Here is a 27,650-nt window from a genome sequence, read left to right on the forward strand (position 1 = left end):
GCCGGTTGAAATCGCGAGCAGCATATTTAGACTTGGAAAGGTATGCGTGCTCGTTCTCGGGCAAGCCGAACGCAAGACAGGGCAAAAGTAAATAATGTAGTCCATCCTGGGATGGCCTCTGTCGTTCGGTATCCGGCAAATGGACAAGATTTCTTGCGTTTTTCTGCAAACTACCTGCACATATGATTCATTTAGATGAGGGAACCAATCGAGGTCAGATAATGCCTCGAAATGGAAAACGGTCTGGTGAAATAAGATATCGGCGCTTCCCGGAGGATATTACTTGCCTGAAATGGATAAAATGTGGAGTTTCTTCTACAGCCAGAATAATTCATGAAAAATGCTTTACCCTACGGTATACTGGTTGACACACATGCGTGAGGATCACTCCTATATCAGAATTCCCCTTCGTATCTTCTAATTGAGTAGGTGGGTGGCAAATATTGTTTTCTCGTATTCGAGCACATCTCGAAATATTTCATCGAGATTGTCCTAGCTACACTGACTAACAATAATGTGCGAATGCGCTGTGCCATACCCGGGCGGAGCTCCGGTGAGGGACTGGAGGCTTCAAACTCAGCTTGCGTGCGAATGAATTCTGCAAGCGTTTGGTGCTAAATGGTTGCATTTCCTCTTGGCTAGCGTTGCTTACCCTAAGCTCTTCCTCTACATTTAAGGAAGTCTCGATTACCACACTAGGTCTCTCAACCGATATAATTTTGGAACGACTTTAGATTTTTGTGCTATGAGGAGCATCTAACTATTTTGCCACATGCGTCGAGTACCGTGCTTTGTGTTCTATCTGGCAAACGCACCCGTCTTCTCAGGTGAATTGGCCCTACCAAGCGGCACTCAAGAATTACTAGCAGCACACCCTTACTCAACTATTAGGATACAAGCACGACCTCCCCTCATGTCTCAGAGACAACGTAGCGGCCAAAGGTTGTTTTACCGACACAGTTCCATGGCGGGCGACTGGGTATGGTGAGCGTTTTGGACCTGATATAATTGCTGGCATCACGGTATGGCAAAGTTTGCACGGGCATTTAAATCAACAGCCATGCTCAGGCTTTGCCCGGGGCCCCTTGGCTGCACAATGCTTTTATCTGCGAAAACCTTTATAAGTAGAATAGAACAGTTTGCGCCAAAATGTTTCATTTCTTTGCATATGTGCTCAAACTGGAAAGCATCCTGGTCAATGTCTGAGTTTTTGCAACTCACCGAATTTCATTGCCCACTTAAGCGATCATAATTCTGTCGGAAAAATTCCGCTGAAATACTCTCCTAGGACCACAGGGACCCGGGCTACCTGGATGGGGATCAAAAGTTGGGAGCGTTTTTTTGAGCCCAATTGCCTGTCTTTCAGTCCATCAGGGACATATAGTAGCTTTCAAAAGTTCAGTTCCATTTTGTGAAACGCCCTATCTCTCGTCAGACACCACTTGAAACCAGGTGCAGGGTCACACGAGGCAAGAATTGCTGCTCTTTCGTCTTCGCTTGAAACCCGCAGGAAACAGCCTTGGAAGTGCACCTCACTACAGTGTATCAGTGGATTATTAACGAAGTGTGGGAGAATAATTCTTGTTTAAATGCTCAAAAGATACACTAGTGCCTTGCTAATTTGTGTGGAAAATTGAGCGCATTTTTCGATTTTCCAACTTCTCTCGATGTTGAAAGGCGGCAAATGGCCTACAGACATTCGGCAAACTGATTGGTTAGTTTTCCACAGCCAAGATTGCGCGCTCGTTTAAACCAAAGTGATTTATGTGCGATCTTGTGAGTGATTTACCTTTGCACTATATATTCTAGGTGTGGGTAGCAGAAACAGGAGATTCTATACCAGCTCGTCGGATATGTGTCAATAGCTGTAAGGAAGCCCCGTGACGCTAATTTTTTCGCTCCTCACGTGACAATTTTTGGACCAATCAGGTACTCGGGTCTGGTTTATAGGTTCGTCTGCTTTCGCAAACGGCCAGTGGATTCGGGGACTCCGCTCTCCACACTCTGGAAATTTATTACTGTGGATTTTTTTCGAAAGAAGACCTGAATAAGTTGCCCGAATCGAGATGCGAAACGTTGTCGAGTTCATCATTTCTGATGGAATGAACACGGAAGGACAACTTTACCGAGTAAAAAAGGGTAATGCGCACACTTCTTACTGACGCTCCTAGATTGTTCGGTTCATTTTGTCCCAGATGTTACTTTGATTGGGAAGACGGTCAGATTTTTCATTAATTATCCCACTGAAAAGAATCAGCCATTCAAACGTAACGAATATCGTGAGCTGGAGTTAATAAACCCCACACTGGCGGGACGATCTGTTGACTGTTTCGATAACTATTTTGAACTGGCGCCTCTACCGGTTTCTGGATCCTTTCATTTCTACTTCTCAACCGATGGCGGCGTTCCCGGCTCACCGAATAATAATATCGATAAATCGAACGTCGCTGGAACCGGTTACTTGACCGTCGATCCACATTTCATCACACGGTCAGCGGGTCCGGATTTGGACGAAGATGTCACTGGGAGAGGATGGGAGCTCGATGGTGTCGTGGTGCAAACGTATATACCAAAGAACCTGGGGTATTTCACGGAATGGGAGTCCCGTCTGATGACAGCCAAAGAAGGCAGTTACAATATGATCCACTTTACACCACTTCAGGTAGGTGGAAAATACATGTTAATAAATTCCTTTTCTGGCGTCCGACAAAACATGGACACCACGTATATGCATCGTTATGCGCTGCACTGACCACATCATCATTTCGCGTCGGGTGTTAGAACAATGCCGTATGTGCAGGCCACCTACGACCTTGCGATACGTTTAGGTGTAGTTCGCACGGCTTGCCTTCCACGATGGGGTTCGCGTGACCCCCGCCGACGCTTGAATGATCACGTTTCAAAATGGTGGCTGATCGATGTCGGTGGTGTTCGTGCCCTTAATTTCTTTCCGTGTTATTTGATGGGGCACTGGGCGATGTAGGCATCTCTTGATGCTTTCGGTATACTAGCAGCGGGCCTTTTCTCTGTCCTTGTCATTTACCTTCGCTCTAAATGTAGTCGAATGAACTTGTAGCATGCACGCTATGGAAGCACCGGGGGACTGATTTTCCGAAGGCAGGTGTTCACGACAATTTTTGTGGATGGAAAACAAACATAGTTCATGAGCCAAAGCCCAGTAAACTAGGTTGTACATCACCAATACTTACATATAAGTCAATCGGACTGACAGACACCGTATACTACAAGCTGTATGATTGTGCGGCAATGAAGCGTCAGTGTCAACGTTGATGTCACTGTCTCTGATACTGTTGTCTGTGGTATCAGCGCAAAGCCTGGTCCAAGTAAGTCGACAGACTGATTTCGTCCCCGCTGTTGCTGCTGGTTCAGTTATGAGTTTCAGGGAGAGCTACGAGTCTCGGCCACAGCAACACACCGATTGTTTTCGAAATCTCATTTTATATGGGTAGAAGACCCACCCGTGTTGATACCGAACCTTTCGAAACCGGAAATACACTCCGAGTTCTCAGTGGCCCTCAAGACTGCAGCAGTACTTCATGTATGGTGAAGGAGTCAGTGCAAGCTCGCAAAGTTTTCTACCGGGTTTTCAAGTGATCACTGCACCACCGAAGTCATCGCAGTTGCACCAGCTGCCAGACACATGGGATGCTAATGCGGCAGTCACTGAGACGAATGCTGCGCATCCAGAACGTGCTTCAAATGCAAGCGGCGAAAAACCTCGATTTCGTGGATATGTCTTGCATCCGCACTAGCCAGTGTTGATTGCTATGAATGAATTTCTCAAGATGACCAAATAACATATTGAGTCTCGGAATGCGTGTCCGTTTCGTTTCCAGGCGTTGAGTCTGTGAATGATGTACTGCTAAGGCAGCGGAAATTCACATAGTAGGCTACCTCCCAACAGCTTGTTTTTACATTTGGTTTTTCTTTTCACCCCCTTTGTGGGCTGGCAAAAGACAATTGGTTTGGATACACTTATTTTCAAGACGGCTCAACTGCTTGTTTTGAACCCGACCTCTGCCTCTCGACTCCCCCTGTCTAGGCTTGGGCAACCTGGCAGTATCTCAGTCTTTATGCTTCCTTTGGTGGCACAGCAGCTAGGCACCGAAAGGATGTTACGGCTGATTATTATTATTATTATTATTATTTTCAGGTCAAGGCGAGGTGCCGGTGAACCGAAGGCCATAGTGGTCTTCTTCAGTTCCTTTACAGAATACGAGAATAAAGTGCAGTCATCCAAAAGCAGCAGCATATGAACGTTGAACTTTTACAGTAGGGCCTCATCATCATCATCGTCAGTAGGTTATCGGTCAGAAAATGCCTCTATTCAAATAAATAACTATTCGGTTGGTGTTGATTAAATACGCTGCGTTCGCAATAACGAAGCTTCTGTGCGTAGGTGGTTGTTACACAGAGACCGGGTAGAGCTGGAGCTGTTTCATCCATCACGTTTTGATAACATTGAAAAACTTGCTGCGATAATCAAGCTTTCGCAGAATGTCATCATAGTGTACAGTGCATCTATATCGTAAACTGGCCACCAATCGTCATAAGACAATGGACGAAGGCCATGAAAAGTGAAAATGCAGATTGCTGGGAACTTACGTCAAGTTCCAGTTTAAGGCAAACGGTCACTAGCAAGGTATCTACACCGAAATTATAGGAATAAAAACGTCTGAGCAGTATTTTGGGAGCGGACGCCATGTGCGAGACTAATCCTTTGCGAACGTCATCCAACACACGCCCAGGATGGAGTAGAAGATAGCTCAATGGGTAAGGTACGAACTTACTGCTCGGAAGATCTGTGGCTCTAGCTGGTACCTCGACTGGTCCTGCCTAGGCTTGGGCAATCTGGCAGTATCTCAGCACTGAATTGCATAGCAGCTAGCAACCGGAAGGGTGTTACGGTTGAACGATTATTTATTAAACCCAGGATGCAGCAGACGGGTATCAGCTGTGCAGTTGAACTAGATGACAGCAAGCTCAGTGACAACGCACAAGAATACTTGCGTAGACTCAAACCAAAATGGGCCGAAGATCCCTCTGCGTCCAGCTTCTATTTTGTCAAGAAAAATTGGGCATGTTCGGGTGTAAGTAGTGAGTGCCCCCACTGCTGCCTGGTATGCTACGAGTACTTCGCTGATCAATTATTTGAAGTGGTCTTCATATTGGAGAGGCCTGGCTTCAAAGTCATATATGCCAGCGGTTTTGGTAACAGTTAAGATAAGTATACCTGAAGTAAAGCTTCTCGGTTGAGGTGCAGAACCTACCAAAGGACAATTTCCGATACTCTATTAAGAATAACCCACGTTAACCCACTTTCGTTAGGCAACCAGATTGTCATCCACATAATCCAAGCCCACCAATCTTTCTAGATGTGTTTTCAATACCAGGGTTTACGGTCTGTTGGTCGATGTTAATGCCAAAGTTGCACAAAATTAGATCGAGGGGAAATCCTGGCGACCACCATTTGTCCCGTGCTTTTTTAAATTCACGGGACTCTTATCTTTCAAAAATATTTCTACGGTGTTTTATGGTGCACCGGTGTTCACGGCGAACCGTTGGATATTCAGGCCATCCTCCATATTTTTCTGTCAGGAAGCTGCACTACATGAATGTTAGTGGCACTTTTTTATTTTTGCTCGGATCGCTAGAGATAGTGATTTTGTTATGTGAGCTCAGATCAGTTATCACTGATGACACTGGCACTCGATTTCGACATGGCATGTGATTAAATGCCTTGGTAGGTTTTTCGCTCTAACTTCACAACCAGTATCACTAAGTTCGTTTTACATCTTACGTCTTTACAGGAGTTGGGTTATTCCGGTTCGGCATACTCGCTACGGGATCAGTTGAAAGTTAACCCAAATTTCACACCACCTGGGGCTGCAAAGCCCGTTGACTGGCCCGACATTGAAGCTTTCCTAAAGCGTTTGGAGAGCGAGTGGTCCGTGCTGTTTATGACAGACCTGGTTTTTAACCACACTTCCAATGACAGCCCTTGGATTCACGAGCATCCCGAGTGTGCTTACAATGTGGTCAATTCTCCTCATCTTGTCCCTGCTTACTTGTTGGACTTCATTGTTTGGCGTCTCACCTTGGAAGCCAGCACAGGGGCTTTGGAAGCTCAAGGAATTCCAAAAGTACTCAGTAATCCGGATCGGGAACTTCCTGCAATTTCTCATTGGCTTACGACACAGATAGAAAGTGCACGGCTAGATGAATTTTTCCTAGCTGATGTCGCTCTCGTGCAAAAGGAATTTGTTTCCTGGTTATGTAAGCGATGGTAGTGTCTCAGTCTCAAACTTTTTTGTGCGCATTATAGTAATATTCCGAACTTGTTAATAAATGTATCGAATTTTGAATGACTGAAAAACCATTCAAGTGACCTGTTTTGATCTCGTATTTCGTAGCTTGATTGTGCTACAGATCGAATTACGGTCTGTTTGTCTTCGGAAAACTGAATCACAAACTGTGGCGTTTTTTAGTTCAAGATTATACTGTTTTTTCGTTCATTGGAGGCTGGTAAACTACATTCGTTTGCACTTCCTCCGGATTCTTCTTGTTGGATAATCTCTGTGTTTGATTCGAAACCCAGAAGAACGTAAATGCTCCACCTTTCAATTGTGTCGTTGTGCACATGGATACTTTTCCTGTACTTGGCAATAACTTCCTTTACGAGTGTTTTTTGGTAGGTTTCTTATCGTGCTCCTGAGGCTAAGATTGGTTCATAGCTGAATTCTTCTTCAGGACAGGTGAGCGGAACTAATAACAATTGAAATACTACCTAGAGGGGTTGCAAAATGTAAAATCTCAAAACAAGAAAACAAGGCGAGATGGCCGAAGTGGTTAGAGCGCGGATTTACTAACCTGAAGGTCCGCGGTTCGAATCCGACCTCCGCCACTCGACTTCCCCTGTCTAGGCTTGGGCAACCTGGCAGTATCCCAGCCCTCGTGCTCCCTTCGGGTGGCATGGCAGCTAGGCACCGGAAGGGTGCTACAGCTGAACGCTTTTAACCAATCCCTTTGCCAAGGTTGACCCAATCCAATTAACACAACAATCACAATAGCTTTGTCTTAGGCATAAAATTCCGCCAATCTTTCTTCCATACGGTCTGCCGTTGTAAGATGAAATCGCGTTTCCATTCTTCTGTTATTAAGTGCTTCGAGTTCTGGACTAACTCGGGCCAGCAATTCCACACGAGGTGTCCGAATGAGGTACCTTGAGCGCCCTTGGGTTTCTCCATCTTGTTATTCTGCTACATTTTGTTTTTGTTTTCGTCCGAGTTGCTGTGGAAACCTCAAACTTTCGAGCTCAGTTGGCATGTGGGCTAGCCAACTGAGTGTGCATTTATCCTTCCCAGTTAAGCGGAATAAGCATCGTCGACAAACATTGTTTCTCCTAATATACTCGTTTTAGGTAGACCAGGCTTCAGGCTCAAGAGCGCGCGACAATCCTTAAATGTATGTATGACGCACTTTGCGCCGCTGCGATATTTTGCGAACTACTGAGGGACGTCCCAACTTCAATTTCAGTGGGGTTTCAGTGGTGATATGTACACTTCGGATGTTTCGCCGATAAGAGGTATCCTTAAGGGTATTAGCTAGTCATGTGCAAAAATTTTATATTACTTTGATGGGAAAAATATTTTGCCACCGATGTTGATGTCAGAAAGTCCCATGTTTTCTGCATTGGTTGGATGCCAGCTACCGTCAAAGCGGCTATCAACGCATTCTAACCCCAAAATCCTGCTTTTCAACCAACATTCTTGTCATCACTCGTGTAGCTAATAGTAGCGTTTTCGAGAACGGTGTGGGTTGCGCAGCGAAGACGAAACCAATGACGGTAGGTCTTCTATAAACACCACCAGTAATGGAAAATGAAAGAGTGAGTTGACTTTAGGTGTGAAATCGATTCGTCATTTCACGGTGTATTGTCTTAATTACTCTGATCTGAGATGATTCCACACCTCGGTTGAGTTCAGGGAATCGAAGGTGGTTTGTTGAACAATTTTTTAAAACAATTTTTGGGCGAAATGTTGAACAAAATCTCTTTCACTACAGCGACCATTGTGGTCATCTCGGCTAAAGATTTGGTACTTGTAAACATTGCGGGTCGCACTTATCTCCACTATAATAACTTTGTCCGTTTGTTCGAGCAACTGCGGATGTCGGTGGGTGAATGAGTAAGTGATCACATTTGAATAGAATTTCCTTTGTGTGGCTGTGCGGCCACTCCATTTTCTGATGGCTCCGTAATAATTATCTTATCTGGTTTTTACCATCATTGTTGAACATGAATACTACACTATGATGCAGCCCTGACTCACTTGAAAGCCTTATTTTGAAGAACATAAAAGAAAAGAAGGGAAGGAGTCATTGGCAGCATATCACGTGAACTGTGGGATGCCTAAACCCTCAGACACTTAGTCATACAATTTGGGTGGGAAATGGTAACAAAAATGCTGTTGAAACCGATTATCAATAACATACTGAAGCGTCTCTGGACAAGCACAGAGAAGTTTTCGCGGACTCCTCCCTGGAAAACTGTCGCAGGGACAATATTGTTATCAATTTTAAACCCTTAGGCTGCATCGAAGATCAACCACATCCTTACTTGCTTACCGATTTACGCACTCGATGACTTGGTTTGCGCAATATGTGACTAAGCTACCGCAGTATCTGGCTCCAGGTCCATTCTGCAAGTGAATTTGCAGCATCAGATCGTTGCGGATTCGTTGGCGTCAGCCTGCAGAGTCCAAGTCCAGGAGCCCTCGACTCATTCCAGAAGTATGGTTCAACTTAGATTGTATCATCACCATGCGAGGTAAACTGCGGGACAAGAGGTTGGCCGTTTGTAAATCTTTCGCACGCCCGTTCACGGTTCACGCCCGTGATGATCGACTTCATTTTTCTGGAGATGATGCCTCCTGAGGGTTTCGGCTTGATAGAATGTCTGGTCTTCTGCGCCCCTTTCCCTCTCTTTGTCTTTAACAATATGCTGTCGTATGGTTTGAAGGTCCGACCAACAGCACTTCAGATTTAATATCGAGGGACAAACGTGCCTCGAGTATCACGTTACATGCAATTTCCGGCTAATATCGCTCTATCAGCAGAAGTACATCTAAATGGTGGCACATGCTGATGCCCATAATTGGCCCACTACACAACTGGGTGCATTCATTATTACCTTATCTGACATAATATGTTGGACGTGGCATCTTGGACATCCTTTGTACAGCCTCCCTTCTGTGAAGACCCTCGGGTTTATTTAAGATATTCAGTCTGTGGGTTGTGGTATACCGATGAAGCAATTAATGTTTATTGGCTTTGTTCACTGAACAGTGGTTGATGGTTTTATGCTCCTGAGTATCTAGTTACCGTTAAGTGAATTGTGTTCATTCTGTGAATCCTATATTTTATCATAGTGTCGGCCAAATCTTCTCTGGACACGGTGTCGTATACATCCAAATCAGACACATTGGTGCTGAAGATTGCTGGGAAACGTAAAGGTCGTCGATTCGGCGGTACAGTTGATTTCAAACTTGCGCGGAAATTGTTCGTTGGCGTTACGGATCATTCGATGCCCTTCACCGAAGCTGGGGCTACGGCTGCTGCAGATCGCCTAAGGAACAAATTGGAGGAACTGAATACAGCCAAACGACAGGAAGTAGCTGAACATCTGCGTGCCGCTGTGGCTAACGTCATTGCGAACGCCAACTATCGGTTTTACGACCCTTATGGCCCGAAGTTGGGTGTTGTAACGGAAGAGACGCCAATCATGTGGCAGTACGTACAGTGCAATCAGCTTGCATTCAACTTCATTATTTACCGCCTAAGATTGTGCTTGTTTGGACATTTTACTTTTAAGCTGGTGGGATGGGTCCGTTCGGGTAAGTTTGCAGGGCTTTGTACTGCCGTTCATCTCAGTTCTTTAAAACCTTTCACTTCCAGAGCTTGAACCTCAAACCACTTAGGTACTGATGCAGCGCTTAAGACATCACTTGCTCCCGTTGTAGTTTTATTGTACGAAGGACGGAACATATCATCTGCCTTAAATGGTAACTTGGAAGTTTGATCCTGGAAACTTAAACGTCGCAGACGACCGGACAAAGCAAAGTACATATTCGTGTCGACTGCAACATCGCACAGGGGCTTACACAATGAGACGGAGGACGGAATTGGGACGATGGTATGGCCAGGCATATTTTGAGCTTTGATTTGGTAGATACTTTACAACTTTCTCCTGTTGTAGGACGAGTCGACTCTAATACTTTGAAATGGTCGCCGTCTATGACCGACGATCCGGTTCCACCATCAGATTCCGTAGACGGCCTCTAATACCAGGAGAATTCTGAATGACCTTAGAAGCACGTGTCAGTAATTTGCTGAACAGTCGACCTATTCATGTTCGTTGGCAGTGTGAAAAGATTTGGCAATGTCCAGTGGAGTTTCCGTCCTATAAGTGAAGTCATTGTATGCTGAAAAACCGACAAACACACTGCACAGCTGTGTCATCCCTGTTGGGAATCACCAGCAGTACACATCTCACGAATATGCAGGTTGATTTGAACTCTCACAACTAGGAAGTGAACATCAAGTAGTTCGGCCACGAATGGCACTATATCTTGTGTAAGCGCGATTTAATCACCTTGGTGATCACCCGCTCGTGGCACTCGGTCTTCGGCTACTAGTTATGAAGTTGCTCGTTGGGGTCACCCGGGAGACTGGTGAGACGCGCGCTGTTGATGATTCCCACTGAGGATGACACAGCTGCACAGTGCTTCTCCATTTCTCGGCCTAGATTGGCTTCACTTACAGGATGAGACTTTCATTGAAAATATCATGCTTGCCCGATTTAGAGGCCATCTGTGGACCGATGTAATCAGTTTGCTAAATTTTTCAAACCTAAAATTGGAGAACTTCTTTTCAATACTCAATATCAACATTGTGTTCACTGGATTCTGCTTTATGGACACCCTGCATGTCTCCCTTTTCCTCTCAAGTTATTTCTACCAACCGGTGCCTGGAGTGACTACTGTGAAGGAAGCGGAGGCGGTCTTGGAAACTCCGGATGCGGCACGAGTTATGGCTTTCAACGGCTGGGTGATGAACTTTAATCCGTTGCAAAACTTCGCGGAGTCCGATTCGAATGTTTATTTGCGACGCGAATTGATAGTTTGGGGGGACTCAGTCAAACTCAGGTAAGTATGGCTCTGGGGTCATCTGATTTTGAATCCATTTAAGACTACTGTTTTATGAAGCGAAATTAGAATTGGTTGTTAGATTGTTCGCTACACTAGACACTCCAACTGCAAATGTTCCATCACCAGTCGAGGTAACATTACCAATGCATTGTTAGGGGCCAGACCCTCGGTGGTTGTTTCGACCGGTTTGCACAATCATTAGCACTGCTCCCCAACAATGCTACCTCACTTGGTGTTCAAAAATTTACAATTAATTAACATACCTTTACCCAAAACTGTACACGGGGCGACTGTTTCAACCATAGACGTACCAGACTAATGCCTGTCCTAACCCGATTACTAGCTTTAATAATACTGGGACACACGTCATAATGTTGTTGCAACAATTAAGGTCAGTTTTTACAGCCAGTTATGTCCGAACAAGGGAGGCCGTAGTGAACATCTTAAGTATTTTTTTTAATTTTAATTTTAAATTTTAACTTGCTGTATTTCTTCGTAAACCGCTACATTGACCGCTGTTCAGTTCCTCTTACTTCCACTATCACTTTCCAGGTACGGTGAGAAAAGAGAAGATTGTCCTTATTTATGGGATCGCATGGCAAAATACACCGAGATCACTGCCCGGATGTTTCATGCTGTCCGTCTGGACAACTGCCACAGCACCCCACTGCCTGTAGCTCAGTACATGCTAGATCGAGCTCGTGCAGTCCGACCGGATCTGTACGTTGTTGCTGAACTGTTTACAAACAGTGAATATCAGGACAATATATTTATCAATAAACTGGGCTTGAATTCACTTATCCGAGGTATGTTTTCCTTCATTTGAACTTGAATACAGCAGTAAATATGCCAATAACTACAGTACTATGTTGCTCCGGTCAATGTCAAGTTGGGTGTTGATTCGCTTCGTTCAGCTTGTGGGTACTGTGGAATCATTTCACATTTAGCAGCATAACCAATTTTACACCCAACTACAGCAAGCCACTTTTGTCGAAGACCATATTACAGTGAAATAGACGCCGCAGATGTCTCCTAAGAAGTGCTTTTCTCTTTTTTGTATCTATGTCTAGTCTTTTAGTTTTCGAAAGTCATCCACCCCAACTTTGCCTCGTCTAGTTGTTGCTGAAAAACCAGCAAAGGTCCTTATTTCATGTTCAAGGCAAATTCTGTTTATCAAAGTCATCCGTTTATTATTGCTGACACTTTCTAGGGGAAAAACCACCCATTCCAGAAGCCTGAACGCACAATTTAGTTCGTTCAGATGTGTTACTTAATGGGCTATGGTTCGTATTGGCACATCTTCGTTTAAGAGCGTGGATAGTGATGAACTCAAACTTAGAATCTGGTGTTTTATTCGGGTTCCTAGGATGGCTTATTTTTGTGCTCGGCTGTAGTCGGTGTCTGCGCTCCAAATCCACCGAACCCACCCATTAGTATACAGGCTCTGCTGAAATTCGCACGGTTTTCATCCGCGAATTTAGTGTACCAAGAAGCACGAAAACTTACAACTCGTCTTATCACGATGTATACGTCGTATGCAGTGGGCACTAAAAACCATGACCCACTGGCCGGTGTTAGTCGCTCTTTACAAACTTCTTCCTTTGACTAGCGACCTGTTTGTACCAACCAGGTTACAAGTACGGGCTTTTCGCGTAAGTCTTTCTTGAAGAGACTGGACCTTACCCTGGTGTGATGGTCTACTTGTCTCCTGACCTATTGAGTTGTGCTGATGGGTGCCCGTGTGACGCACAGAATCTCACACACAGTTTGTTAGTGAGTAGAGTTCTGACCACTACATTTTTCCAGGTTGGGGGTTGGAACTTGGGTGGTGGCTTTTGTTGATCTCTCGAGGGCTCGTGTGAATCTAGTACGTGATATCTGCAGCCAGAGTTCTCCGTGATTTAATTCGGCCACGCAGTGGCGAAACATAGCCATCACTCTGTTCCCGTGACATCACACTTCTTGTGTACGATGAACCTAGAATTAATATCTACATTAATCATGCTAATAAGAAGGTGATTTACAATTTCCTATTATACACGAGTAGATAGTAGTTCGCGATCGATGGTGCCATCTGATTTACGTTTATTTTCCGGGTTGGTTATTCTTGGTCGTTCGATCCGCCGGTACCTTCTCACTTGGTGTCACCTTGGGATCAGTTTAACCCTTAATCCAAGTTCCATCTTTTGTTTACTACGTTCTTCACCCAATTGCCCTCAGAATCTCTACAACCTCACAACGCACAGGCACTGGGAAGTCACGTTTTCCGTTACGGCGTCACTCGTCCGGCAGGTGCTTTCTTCAGCCAAACTTCCAATCATCAACTCTATCCTTCAGTCGCGCATGCCTTGCTGTACGATCAAACCCACGATAATCCCAGCGTAGCAGAGAAACACTGTGTTTACGACTTCCTTCCAATCGCTGCCCTATGTTCTATTGCATGTTGTGCCATCGGCAGCACGAGAGGCTATGATGAACTCGTACCCCATAATATTGACGTTGTGAAGGAGAAAAGACTGTATGCTAAATGGCCTGAGGGTGTCAACGAGAGCACTGGTCTTGTGGCTGTAAAGTCGGCACTAAATGAGTTGCACGCTTGGCTGTCCTATCAAGGTTTCACTGAGACGTTTGTGGACCAGGTTAGTTCCGATAAGCTGACAATTTACCTTGCATGTCCACACGTATTGTATGTTTTTGCCTGCCATTGAACTAGCAGTCCGTCAATTGACCAACCTAATGAGGGCATGCATATCTGCATGCATACCTGCGTACCTGCGTGCAAACTTCGAACTGCTGTATTCTAAAAAATTAATTTCGAAACTGTTATTGGTAGGGGGGCAGCATCTGTCTGCGCGATCCTTTATGCGCGGTTCTGAGTGACGTCAGTTCGCGTACAGGCAAATGTCAACAAGGTGGAGTAGGTAGTGAGTGAAAGCTTATTGGTCAAAGCCCAGAAAATGGGACATTATGAAACTTGTCTGCGTTACAGAATTTATTGTATTACCGGTTCACACCCGCGCCAAAATTTGCGGTTCCAAGACCCTTATTGAAAAATCGAGAAATGCGCACTGCTTGTACCCTCTGGTAAAGTTCAGGTAGCTGTGCATTTTTTATCGAATTGGTAGTGTAACTGTACACCACGTACCCTGGGATTGTGAATAAGAAATTCCTCACCATTTAGACGTCCTCCCACTTGATTTTGGTCGAATGCTGTGTTGTTCGGAAAACTGAGTTGGCCTCTCAAAACTCCGGTTTGAATGTCACTGGGTGGATGTAGCCAGTTGGGAGTTTCGTCTTACCCTTTTTTGGCTTCGGCTACCGAATGAGAGCTGGAGGTCGTTTGTGGTGGATTGCAGGACTGTCGTTACGCTTACTTCCTGCTTAATAATCCATCAACATTACATTCATACCCGATTGCTTTCAAGCTGGATCACTTCACATCTTCCACTTTAACTTGTTCCCCCATCAGTGAATTGCTTAGCTCATCTTGCGTTTTTCAAATTCTTGAAGACGGTTTGATCGAGGGCAGAGGTTGTGTACAAGCTGATCGTATCGGTAGAGGATTTCGAACTTCCTCTTTGTAAGTTATCCATGAGGCTGCTGAATGGCAAGCGTTGAATCTGGAAAAAAACTACGTTATAGTTAATGGTCCACTCGAAGTTTTTGTATTTTTTAGCGACATTTCAAAAGTATTAATTTTCAGAGGGATTCCTTGGGAGCAGGGTGGGGTTGGGCAAATGTCTCACTTCTAGCGGAGCGAATGCCCTAGATGCCAAGAATGGAACCTACTGTACCACCATGGGAAGTTTGCACCACATTTATTGGAACTAGTCGTCTGGACCAAACAACCTATCCCACGCAGACCACCTCTGACTAAGTTCATTTTACTTCGCTTCCGTGAGATTCGAAGTTATCCTTTAGGGAACTAGCAAGTGCGAAATTCTCCTCTCGAACTTCCTACCCTGCTCCTCTTTTTATTTTAAAACCAGTTGGGTTTCTGGTCAACACCGCGCAGGTAGGATTGTTCCATGAATTTTTTGGGCCCCGTGATGTTATCTTATTCCGTATGACGCATACTCACTTCGGGAGACTATCTTTCAGCGTAGGCCAGTTTAGTTTGACCACTTGGAACTTTCATTGCTGGAACCTTTTCCATAAGGTAGCGCTCCTAGAACCTGACTACTCTTGGGCAATCCCTTCAGATGGCCTCTCTAGGAGAGTTCGATTAACTGTGCTGTTTTCGATCTGGAAAGATACCTGAAAATGTCAGCTGTGCACTTGTCCTTCCCTGAAGAGGCCACCTCCATGGGCCGACCTTAGGTCCATCCTTAGGATGAGAGGGGAGACCGGTCTTTTCCAAGGAATTCTCCAAGATTTTTTGGGTCGTCTCTCAAGGGGATAAATTGTACAACCAGTCTCTCTTAAAGACTGCCTTTAGAGAGCGGACGTTGTCTTTCAGTAGTTGGCTGGGTTAGGATGGGAAGGGGTTTTCTTAGGAGCTTCGCGCCGTTAAAGCGCAAAGCTACTGGTCCGGTGGTCCGTGGTTCGAGCCCACTTCACTGTTATTGTCAAAGTTCGGACAACCTGGCAGTATTTCATCCTTGATGCCTCCTTTGAGTTCCTCAAAGAAGGGCTGTCGTAGCGAGTGTTTCTATTATTAGGTTTCCTTTTGATACAAGCATTTGCCTTCTTCATGTTGTATTTTCATATCAAAGATGAATCATTCATTTATTTTCTTTTACGTCTATTACAAGAACATACCAGACTTTCCGAGCATGCCACGATTGGATTTGCAGTAGTCACTTTGTTCGAGAGATATCGAGGGGTATCAAGAACTGTGGATTCCGATTCTTTCACACATCATATCCATCCGAGTTGAGTGAATTTGTGAAGACATGCTTTTGCATTCCCGCCCAGCCAAAGTTTTGAATATGAACCCTAGCCCCTAGGTCGCCTTCCAGAAGAGGCCGGTTCTAGTTGCTCCCTTTAACTGGCTTCCATAAATAATCGGTTCTTGCTGCCAGGGCACCCGGAAGAAATGCCAGGACTGAGATACTGCGAGGTTGTCCAAACCTAGACAGGAGCATTTGCGGTGCCAAGATTAGAGTGGGTGACAACTACGTAAGTTGGCTCCATTCCATTTGACAGAGAAAATGTACAGACTCGTTTCACAGGATTCGAACTTTGGACAGGTGCCGTTGGGTTATCGTTCGCTGATACTCTCTGTCGTGAACCAACTAAAGCGAGTTATCTTTCACCTTTGTCGTCGATTCGTGCTTCATTGTTTTGCCCTTTTCCGGCGGAGATCCATTGTTTTTAGTGAAGAGCCTTCATACACTTGTCAGTATAATTAGTAATTGACAGATAGGGCACCCAACCTTTGGGGCTCAACTTCGTTGGACCGACATCTATGGAATTGTGAACAATTCCTTGGAAGGACTTCCATTACGTGGTCCGCCTTAGCATAGCTTCAGTGTTGCCTGGCCGAACCCAAGGTAACGTATTTTTGCCCACTCTACGATTCCAAGTTAGTACCTCAGTTCCCCAACATAAAACCTACTTGTAGACGCCAAAAGTGACATTTTCGCGGTCCCTATTGATGGATGCTGATGACGAAATAAGTGGGCTCATGTGCTTTATGTTCTGGAGCGACTTCTTTAGACTTTAAAGATCCCAAGCGCGTCACCCTGCCTGTGGAAGCAGTTGGGTTGTTCTTTACATGGGTTGGACATTTGGCAGGCTGCTGCGGTCCAGTATGTTGTCGCGATACCATATCCTCTAGTGGAAACATGCACGCAACAATTTCTGACCTCAGAAACCATTTACAATGGAATCAGACACAACGTTTGACTCCAACGTTCTTCGGTACAATTTCATATGGTGCCTGTAGATTGGTAGCTTTCTAGCGGAGTTGTCCTGTCATTTACAAAGGTAATAACAATAAAGGTGTAATATTTATAAGGAAATGACCGTTTTATGGGGCCACAATTGACTAAAGTTGTCTTTGTCGTGGAAGACTACCTCGAACTAAGACCAGTTAGGACGCTGTCCGTAATTAGTCTTTGTTCGGGATAAGAGCCCTACTGTTATCAGATGCGTAACATATATCTAGTATCTTCAACAGCTACCATGACATTTCCAAATTTCAGTGACAAACTATCATATGGGACAGATCAAATATTGTCCAGAATCTGCAGCTGTCGTGGCATAGTGGAGCGACGGCTATAAATCGTCTTCAACGACATTCCCACTTGGGAGTGAATCAACACGTTAGGGACCGGAATGCGCATGATATCTAGCTGTAAGAGGTTTAGTTTCTCTAGCAAGAAATCCCAAAGGAGTAAAATCCCGCTTCTCAAACAGTATTCCTTCCATAGATTTGTTTCATCATATCTGCATCGGCAGCGCAGTTCCGATTACTTTAGCAGACTAGGCTCAGCTTCCTCGGCCATTCGGTTTACGAAACGTAAACCGTTGTTATGTGTTCACACCGGTTACACGGCACCTTGATTGGATTTAGTGGTAAACAGTAGAAGAATCTACCAGGCGTCTGTGTGCCAAGTGGCACGTGACCTGTGATTAGGTACGATTTTACGTTTGGAACCAAAGCTCTGTCCATATCCGTAGTGTATGCGCACGTGTCCGTCATTTACGTCCATGTAGTTCACGTGCCAGATACACTGACAGCTCGCAGCCGCGTTCAACACTTGGTGTATACAAGGGAATCAGAATGATGACATCAGCTGTAAAATCCGGTTATGCCTGTAAACTTGCAAACAGCATGTGAAAATAGTAGACATAAGCATTAGTGTTAATCTACGAGTCGTACCCCAATATTCTAAGCCGATCAAGGAAAACTTCCTATTTGGGTGAGTCCATCTTAGATACTGAAAATCCCGTGGAAGTCTAACGTGAACAGCATGCTGTGTTTTTAGAATTAGTTTCTGTTCGGTGACTTCCTGTTCTTTGGCGCTTCGTATTCAGTCTTCCACTGATGTCAGTGCAACATTTACTCGTTAGTAAACTGTTCGCTTGATGGTTTTTCAGATTTGATGTGTTCATACCTGACCTCATTTCTTCATTCACTCCCATGGACAGGGCGTTAAGGTTGTGGTTGCACTTTTCCTTCTACTAGTCTACTTATCAGTTTCCCCTCTCTCCTTTCGTTTATGAAGTGCTCAGCTAATGTGATTGCTGTGACCCGGATTTGTCCATCAACCCGCGAATCTGTACTACTTGTAGCACATACGGCATTTAATTACGACATCGTTAATCAAGGTCGGGTCGATTTCAAACCTTTGGAAGTGAGTGGTCAAGTCAATCGCCTGTTGCTTGAAGTGCAGACCGTATACACCGGCCCCGGTCGTGCAGAAAGCGAATTTAAACAAGACCCTGACGTGAGTTATTCTTTAAAATTGATTTATTTTTTGTGCATGAATTCAGGGCCTTTGATCATCAATCGATTTCCAGCGGTTCTATGCTTACCTCCAAATTACAGGTTACCTCACGGTGGCGATTGCTATCTCAGCTGCATCACGGTGGAAAACCAAACACTCGAATTTAGCTCCTTTCCCCTGCCTATCTGCTATGTACATTGTAGAGAGCAGGTAGACTAATGTGGGGAACAATGTGGTGCAATCAAACCTAAAAGTAAAACCGCGAGTAACTGCAGTCACACCACTGGTTCAGGACGGCGCACAGCGAAAACAGGAGACAAGTGCTCGGAAGAGACCAACTTTGGGGACATGCATTGACTGTAGGCCGCCAGTTGACTAATAGCCACCTGTGAACTTGCACTGAAGGGATACTAGGACCGACCGAAACAGCCATGAGCGAGAGTGGTCGACCTGCAGAAACCGGAAATTTACAAAGAAACATCTAGCCCACTTTCCCGTTCGCGGATTCGGTTCGGCCAGGAAACACGCACAACACGTTGGTGATTATAAACTGCATGAGGGTTCCGAATTCAGACGGTATATAAACGATTGTGTGTAAGGCCCAGGGTATGTGAATAAGTATCTGTTCTGTTGTCTGGTTTCTTGCTACATTGAGGTGCTGTCAGGTTAATGTGATGATCTCATCTGTTGTGTTCTTCAAAAGGGTGGTGCACTTGCGCAATGCGAACAAAGGTTAATGTTGCACATCTGCAATCGAGGTATCTTGATTTAAGCCGATGTTTGTTGGTCAGCATGGACGCCTGATCAACAATATGGCTAATTTACGCCTAAACAAGGTATATCCCTACTTATTCGCAACATTATCTGTACACATCAGGCGGCTGTGTATTGCGTGGTTTCGGTGGTGAATCTCCACCTAAGATGATAGTCGACCGTCACGATAGTCATTCGCTAGGCCGAGACGACTGTTTGGCGCATTTGTATATACCTTGTCTATAGAAAGTTATAAACTGGTCGTCTTACAGCAGTTGGTGTGTACTAACATATTGCCATCAGCGAGAAGCACTGCTGCTGACACTGATGTTGCTGTTTGTAAGGATGATAATGGTGAAATCGGGCGTGAGTGGTGGGCCTACTTACCTCATTGCGTTCGCAAGTCGTTCCCTAGGTCAACTGGGAAGGTTAAACAGCAGAATCACAATCAGATTTGAAGGCGATCAAGGTTTAACTTGGGAGGATAACACAAAACGGATTGTTTATCTATTAATTCGGCGAGTGGCTAACCTCGTGTTGAGTGGATGGACACCCATTTATTTCCAACTCGCGTTTTTCTGGGCGGCTGGCAAGTGGACACAGATCTGTTCCCTGGGTTGGATTAAGTTTCCAGATGAAGGTTGAGCTCAAAATATCCTCTACGGTCTTTGCTCTGAACAGCCGCGGGTACGGAAATTACTTCGATTGCTGCCTTGCCAAATCATGAAGTCGCAAGTCACCATTACCCCAGCATTACGGGAAGGTCATGCTGCCACTTTTCTAGAATTGTGGTGCATGTAGTACACTGCAGTTCTTACCTTGTCTATATTAAACCGAATGAAAGTTTATTTTTCAGGATCTTCTCGGCATTTCCTCACATGTCAGTTACATACTAGTAAACCATTTTTTCTGTTTGACTTCAAGCCTGTTCTTACCCAACCTTGCTGCGCAAATGTACGGGTCCTAGACGCATTTTCGGCCTGAATGCATGTTCAAAATTCACTTTTTCGAGTGTTTAGTTTGAGTTTTGCATTTTTGATTCTAAGGCCGAATTCACCACCACGGTCATGTTTACAGCGCAATAAGATTACCACTGCGAGCAACTGCTTTCGTTAGAGTACTGTGATCTTGAAATAGTTTCATGGATTATGTTAGTAGGTAAAATTTTAAGATGGTATCCCTTTGAGTTTGAGGAACTATCCCCGTTGAACATCAGACGAATTTAGTTCAACTCGAATCATATCAACTGTAGTCTCAAAGTTCTCTGCCACTAGATGGCTACACTTTTTGTATCCCGAAATATGTTTTTGTTACTCTTTGGACTACAGAACATTGTTTTCTTACAATGAAGATAGACACGAAACCGAAAAACCCGGGTTCACGCTAATATACGATAAGTGAACATAATATTACTGGTTTGATAAGTTGAAGCTGTAAAAACAGTATCTTGGGTCTTCGGATCTTTAGCGAGGGCTTAAAAGTGTATTTCAAGATACTCAGCGGAATCCTAGATGGTGTGTACGAAATGCACGTTTTACACATCATACTGCTAGATAAAACTGCAACGTTAAAGTGCATCGTTAAAGTACAGTGCTTAAGCCTTACACCTCAATCGGCGGTTAACTGGGGTATTCACAGTAATTAATCAAACGAAGTAAAGAAGGGGTACGACTTATGCACTTATCTGCATACCGCTTTGGTTTTGACGGGATACCCACCTGAAACCCAACTGAATCTCATTTACGATATTCTCGCGTCTATACAAGGTAGAGGTACTTTTATTCCGCATAACTGTCAACTATACTATCAGCAGATGATAAGTGTTTCGGACTGTTGGTTCCACAGCTATGGAACAGTTCACACAGTCTTCCGAGTTGGTTAATTACCACGTTTCAATAGCTGCCCTCACTTTTCTTCGTGTGGCTGATCAGAACTAGATAAATACAAGTGGCTGAATTGATCGAAGAACGCTCAGTTGCATACCGCTTGGTTTTGACGGGATACCCACCTGAAACCCAACTGAATCTCATTTACGATATTCTCGCGTCTATACAAGGTAGAGGTACTTTTATTCCGCATAACTGTCAACTATACTATCAGCAGATGATAAGTGTTTCGGACTGTTGGTTCCACAGCTATGGAACAGTTCACACAGTCTGCCGAGTTGGTTAATTACCACGTTTCAATAGCTGCCCTCACTTTTCTTCGTGTGGCTGATCAGAACTAGATAAATACAAGTGGCTGAATTGATCGAAGAACGCTCAGTTTTCGAGCCACAACCGTGTGTCCCTCTTTCCGGCGGTCATCCATGGTTACCGTATCCATCGCGGCCTTTCAGGGAGGTATTGTTTAATTACGCTGGATTTGTTTTTATATTTCATAATTTGATGTCTTTTTAAAACGGTGTAACGGAGAGCGTTAGTGATCCGAACATCTGCGTCATTAATGTGTAGATCAGTTCCTACAACCTTCCACGATTAGTACCAGCGGTTTTACAACTGCCCTTCCATACTGATGCGGACGATTGGTTCATTCATCAAACTAGTTTGTGCAGAATGTTCGACTACCTACAAACTTGGTTGTATCAACATGAAGGTTGGTGGGATCTTTTAGGGTATCTAACCAAAGGAAGATATTTCGATGATACGTTTCCAGAGATCAAACGCATCATGTGAAATCTGTTCGGAAGACTTTTAGCAAGTACATTGAAATATAACAGAAGAATAAGTACCACAGATCAAGTATGGTTGGTACATTACGTGACTAGGGTGAATTTGCCCGTCAGCTTGTGGTAAGGGCACGTTGAAATTGTCGACCAGTTGTACCCTTGTACGTAGGGCGATTGATTTGCGGGCTTGGAGTGTTGGGGTATGTTCACCTGTGGCACAGTTTCGGTGCATAATTTCTGGGCCACCCAAAGAAAGCAGAAGGGCTGAAATTCATCAAGGTTGCCAAAGCCATCGAGGCATTCGAGAAGCTAAGGTCAGTTCGAACCGTAGACCATCCGGCCAGTAGTTTCGTGAGTTAACCGCTGAGGGGTTTCCAGTTCGAGCTTCTACTGATCCGTTCTGTCGCCTGGCCAAACAACTACCAATTTAAATGTCTTGTTTCTGTCGCACCCTTGAATTTCATCAGCAGATGAAGCCCAGTAGATAGGTTCTGCATGGAACTGGTTATCCGAAACAGCAGCTGAATCGTCTTTGTCTGCGCTGTTAGTATACGCCATCTGTTGACTGCTTTAGCTTGTTGGTCTCAGGTTTACTCATAAAACTATCAGCTGGCGCTGCCCCCAATGCTGGGTTTATTGCTACTGCGTCCACGATGCCCGAAATGCATGTTCAAATTTCAGCGTGGAAAAAGTCCATTAGGGTCTGGAACAGTTTTTCGTAACTGAACGTCTTGAACAATGGGACGTTCGTGAAAGATGTGACATCAAAAGGATTTACTGACCTATCTTTTAATTGTCTTATCTCAACCTCTTTTCACCACCGGCTATACAAAGCCCTCGAGCCTAAAAGAACCGAACCTACATGGTTGTACGGCTTACCAAAGTTGCTGAATGCTGGAACCACCGCGGCTTGTTCTACTTACAACACAGGCACCGCAACGTAATACCACCAAGTTACCGGTTGAGAGCTGTCAGATGTATTTTTCGCATCATGGATAAAGTCTCAGCTGACATTCAATCGCTCTTTTTGTCTTTTTCTTTAAATGAGACCATCGACCTGACAGCTGAGTTACATTTAACTAGGCGTCACATGTATCATACATACCAAAGTTCCGAATATTCAAGAAACCTGCTCGTTAAATTGAATACGCTGCATTATAAATAACACACTCGCGAGTGTCAGAAACCAGATGAGTCAATCACCAGAACGATTCATCATAAACTTGGCTGAATATTCCCATTTCCAAAGCCTTCCAACTAGTTACGGACGGACGCTTATGAAGACTGTTGCGCACGCTGATCCAATATGTTCTCCGATTCGGGTCACCTTAGAGATAGTTTATATAGGAGTGGAGATCCTCATGGTTTTTGAAGAAGTATTCATCCTTATTCATTTTGGAGATCGAAAGAACAGTCTATATCCAACCGTTGTTTAAAAGCAGTGACATTTCAGTGGAGATCCATCGCCGTCTTAAGTGTGCTTTGCTATTCACTTTTCACACATTCAATCTAATATGTGCATGCAAAACAACCAATTCCGTCTCCCATGATGAAAGCCTATCAATTCTGGCTGCTTCACATAGCGTCCACTAATTCTAATGTATGGGCAGAACGGGAAAGCCAGAGCGGAAGGACGACCATTAGTGTGCACATCGGTGAATTTACCAAAAGAGCCGTTTATGGATGCTTATAAACAGCCTGGACATTAATAGGAAAACAACTGGCCTTCAAATCCGGTGGAAACTGGGTGCCTTTTGGAGCGTCGTCCGGGGGAAAATATCCAGGGTTCTTCGGTGGACAGCAGGGGTTGCTGCATAACATCTAGAACCAGATTTACGCATTCAGGAGATGGGATCAAAGGACTGCGTCTTGCCCTTTCGCTACGTCTTATCTCTCAGAAATCCCTTTATCACCCATGATATTTCCGGTTGGATAGCCTGACTGAAGTTTTTTTTACCCACATCACTACCTCAATAAATAACAGTAACTTTTGTGTATGCACCCTCCATATTTTATGGCTCCATGTGGTTTGTTTATATGCATGTAATTTGATATTTGCTCAAATCTTCCTGCACTTTCACGGAAATGACGAAAGACGCCAAACGAGGTGTCGCAAAATAGCATGAACTCGGATAAATCCTTCCAGAATGTTCACTATGTCCGATTCGACCTCGTTACCGGGAAGCATATTGTTGATTTTTTGCCCAAGGACCCGACGCGTTTGTTCTGGAAAAAAAACATTCTTCCTCAAAAAATCTTGTTACATCTGGTTCACCTGACGGAATCATAATTCATCAGCTTTCCACTCACCTCCATTTTCCAAATAAGTTATTGCACATGGCTATCTGTTGGCTCCTTACTTCTTCATCCGAACCCCCAATCTATCTTACTCCACCTCATATTCTACCAGTTTCCGACAGTCGAGTTAACGAGTTCCTTTCATGGCAACTGTCATCATCATCATCATCATCGACAGCATGACATCAGTGGTCAACACCGATGCTTCACTGCCGTACAACCATGACATGGCAACTGTACCTATCGGTTTGTTTGCCTGACTGGTGCATTTTGTTTTCAGGGTTAAGGTGGGCATCATTTTGGGTTATGAAAAGGGCAGCTCATTCCTGAGAATGATAGAGGTCTTTTACGCGGACCACAAAGGGCCAATTTTGAGAAAGTATGCTAGTTCAGATTTAAGTCTATTCATTCATGTGGTTTTCGGACCTGGCCCAAGGAATATCAAAGTTATGGGCAAACGGTGTTCATTTGTCTAGGATTCTCACAAAATCAAGTTTGCCGACTGTTTCCGTTGCAGATTATCGACGGTATTTTTCATGGGCCTTGCAACCCCTTTGGAATGGATCGGCTCTTTCTAATTCTCTTGAAATACCTAAGTAATAACTCTGGACTCTTCAGTACTGCCGTACACCATGACATGGCAACTGTACCTATCGGTTTGTTTGCCTGACTGGTGCATTTTGTTTTCAGGGTTAAGGTGGGCATCATTTTGGGTTATGAAAAGGGCAGCTCATTCCTGAGAATGATAGAGGTCTTTTACGCGGACCACAAAGGGCCAATTTTGAGAAAGTATGCTAGTTCAGATTTAAGTCTATTCATTCATGTGGTTTTCGGACCTGGCCCAAGGAATATCAAAGTTATGGGCAAACGGTGTTCATTTGTCTAGGATTCTCACAAAATCAAGTTTGCCGACTGTTTCCGTTGCAGATTATCGACGGTATTTTTCATGGGCCTTGCAACCCCTTTGGAATGGATCGGCTCTTTCTAATTCTCTTGAAATACCTAAGTAATAACTCTGGACTCTTCAGTCACCAGTCGAAACCGGTTTGATCTGTTAAATTTCGCGTTTAATCGTCGTTTCAGATCCTGAACTCTGCTTTACCCACGATGACAAATCCCGGCAGATTTTGTATGATGTCTTTATATATCTTAAAGTGTTCTGTGAAGTAGCCAAAATGCCGGAAGTGGAAGTGTGCATGACGTTCCGAATTGGATGCCCTTTCAGGGTACATTAACCTCGAGTGTTATTTTTTGTTGTGATGTCCGGTACTCGGTCTCCTGCGACCACTAGGAGGAAGGAAGATTTATCTGTTCTGTACAATGGTGATTCAGGGGATTCAACACTGAGGCATGTGTCACGAGAAATCCCATTGTATCCTCAAGCTTCCGATTTCATCAGAAGAGTTCCTTTAAGTAATTAGTTTTCCTTATCTGCCTCTGCACAACAGCCGTTTACAGCTGTGTTAGACAAGCTGGACCATTTTCGGATGAGTTAGTCTGAACACTCAAAACTGTCAGGGAATGTCCTGCGTTTAGCAGAACGTGAGTTCATCCCCTGATCTATCTTAATTCGGTGACGTCTGCCCTTTATCTCCTTCGTTCTCGCTAGAGCAGTTTATCAATGGACTGCAACATATTCAGTTCCCGATGCTACAGAATGTGGAACCTGGAGATAGCAAAATGTTCCGAATTGAACGCTGTTCTAATCGACAAGCTGGATCCACTGATCGTCTTCATTTCCATCATTTTCCTCCCGGTTCGGTGGTCGTAATTTCCGTCTGTTTGACAAGCTCTCAGGAGCGTGCCATGTCCACGCTGCACTCCTTCCTAATCACGCAGGTTCGTTATATCTTGTTTTTGTGTTTCTTAATCCAGCGTTCAGTTGTATGCTCACTGGTTTCTATTTGGTCTGATTGTATCATTCAAATTCATTCATGTTGATCACTTTACTGTAGCTTCATCTCTTCATTGACCATCAGTTTAGCGTTCAGTATAACACTCTTACAGTGCGCCAGACCACCCGGTGGGAAGGCTGGAATACTATCAAGTTATCCAAACTTAGACGGTCAGTCAACGTTAGCTTTGAACCTCAGACCTTCCGATCATTCAGTTCACTGACAGTGATATACTTATTTCATGGTGCATAACATTGCGCCAGAATACCAACAAAAGGTTCGGTAAAACACTACACACAAATACGCAAGCGAGTGCAATCTTGATGCGTGCCAATCCACACGATTTTACACAATGTCACCAAGGGGTCATCAGTCCCCGAATCAGACTTCCCGTCCGATCTGATCCTCCAGCAGAACCACCAACCGTACACACAAGTGACAACAGCTCTTCGTATTTAGTGTTCGTAAGGGCAACGTCCCCGAATTTCGGACGCCACTGGCAGCAGGCATTCCCAGATGCTGGAACATGATTGGCTATTGAGTTCGCACTTTAGACCTATCAGAGCTGCATCGACCAGGGGCCCGAGTTTCTGGCTAATCACGTGCGAGTTAGGCTTATTGGCCGCCTCGACGCCCACTTGTGGGCATAAGGCGATTTCGGCGCGGGATTCCGTCCAGCTGTCATTCCTGTCATTCCCCTGTCTAAGATTTCATATTGTCTGCAATCCTTATGTTTACAGAACCCTTAATTGGTCTGAAGCACATAGGATACTACAACACTAAGCTGTTGAATCAAAATTGCTTGTTAGTCGTCAACCGGGAGTGTCTTCTGATTATGAAAGGTGTGTTTGAGATTAAAATGCATGTTACTCTTGGACTTCGCCTGCTAGAGCCTACATTCAGGGATATTCAGGTTCCGTATCCTTCTTTCTACATCATTCTTCTGGTGTTTAACCTATCGTTTTTTGGAGAGAAATATTGTCGTGGTCTGCCCTAATTTCCCATAGGCTTTGTGCGTCAGTAGTCGTGGTGTTATATAGGAGCTAATGATTGGCAGGTTTCACGTTTGTTATATCCTCTTTGATGATGTATCAGTCAGACACGTTAGATCACCGGAATGGATCGATCCGTGGTATGGGATTCAACTGAACCAGAATACAAAAAGAGCTAACAGTCCAATAGTATGTCAGTGAGAGGCTGAAATGTAGAAACAAGGTTTTAGTATACAAGACAAATCGTTAGTTAAATGGATTTGTTCGTTTGGAGGTAGTCATCCTAACACTTCCCCTGTGAAGTGCTCGATTGTAGGACTGCTGCCGAGGGTTGAGTTGCATTGGTATGACGGGCCTTCGTATTCGATCGGTCCATCTTCTAGGTGCGCCACGTTTGGAAATTGGTGGTTCATTCATCG

At 44.5% G+C, this 27,650-nt stretch overlaps 2 protein-coding genes across 2 annotated transcripts in view; one reads left to right on the forward strand and one right to left on the reverse strand.

The window, feature by feature from the left end:
• Window positions 1-2,052: 2,052 nt before the first annotated feature.
• T265_15000 (hypothetical protein) overlaps window positions 2,053-27,650 on the forward strand; it is a gene marked incomplete at both ends in the record, with an annotated part of 55,457 nt that continues 29,859 nt past the window's right edge. Inside the window, 9 exons of the mRNA XM_009176151.1 lie at window positions 2,053-2,139; window positions 2,172-2,662; window positions 5,832-6,297; window positions 9,450-9,810; window positions 11,028-11,225; window positions 11,781-12,034; window positions 13,449-13,867; window positions 18,404-18,625; window positions 25,959-26,183. Coding sequence (XP_009174415.1) covers window positions 2,067-2,139; window positions 2,172-2,662; window positions 5,832-6,297; window positions 9,450-9,810; window positions 11,028-11,225; window positions 11,781-12,034; window positions 13,449-13,867; window positions 18,404-18,625; window positions 25,959-26,183 — 2,709 coding nt within the window. The remainder of the gene's footprint in view (window positions 2,140-2,171; window positions 2,663-5,831; window positions 6,298-9,449; window positions 9,811-11,027; window positions 11,226-11,780; window positions 12,035-13,448; window positions 13,868-18,403; window positions 18,626-25,958; window positions 26,184-27,650) is intronic.
• T265_09930 (hypothetical protein) lies at window positions 9,943-10,227 on the reverse strand (the record flags this gene model as incomplete). Its single annotated transcript, XM_009176152.1, has 1 exon — window positions 9,943-10,227. The coding sequence occupies one exon, from the start codon at window positions 10,225-10,227 to the stop codon at window positions 9,943-9,945; it is 285 nt and encodes a 94-aa protein (XP_009174416.1).

This window comes from Opisthorchis viverrini (assembly GCF_000715545.1).
Source record: "Opisthorchis viverrini unplaced genomic scaffold opera_v5_322, whole genome shotgun sequence".
NCBI lineage: Eukaryota > Metazoa > Platyhelminthes > Trematoda > Opisthorchiida > Opisthorchiidae > Opisthorchis > Opisthorchis viverrini.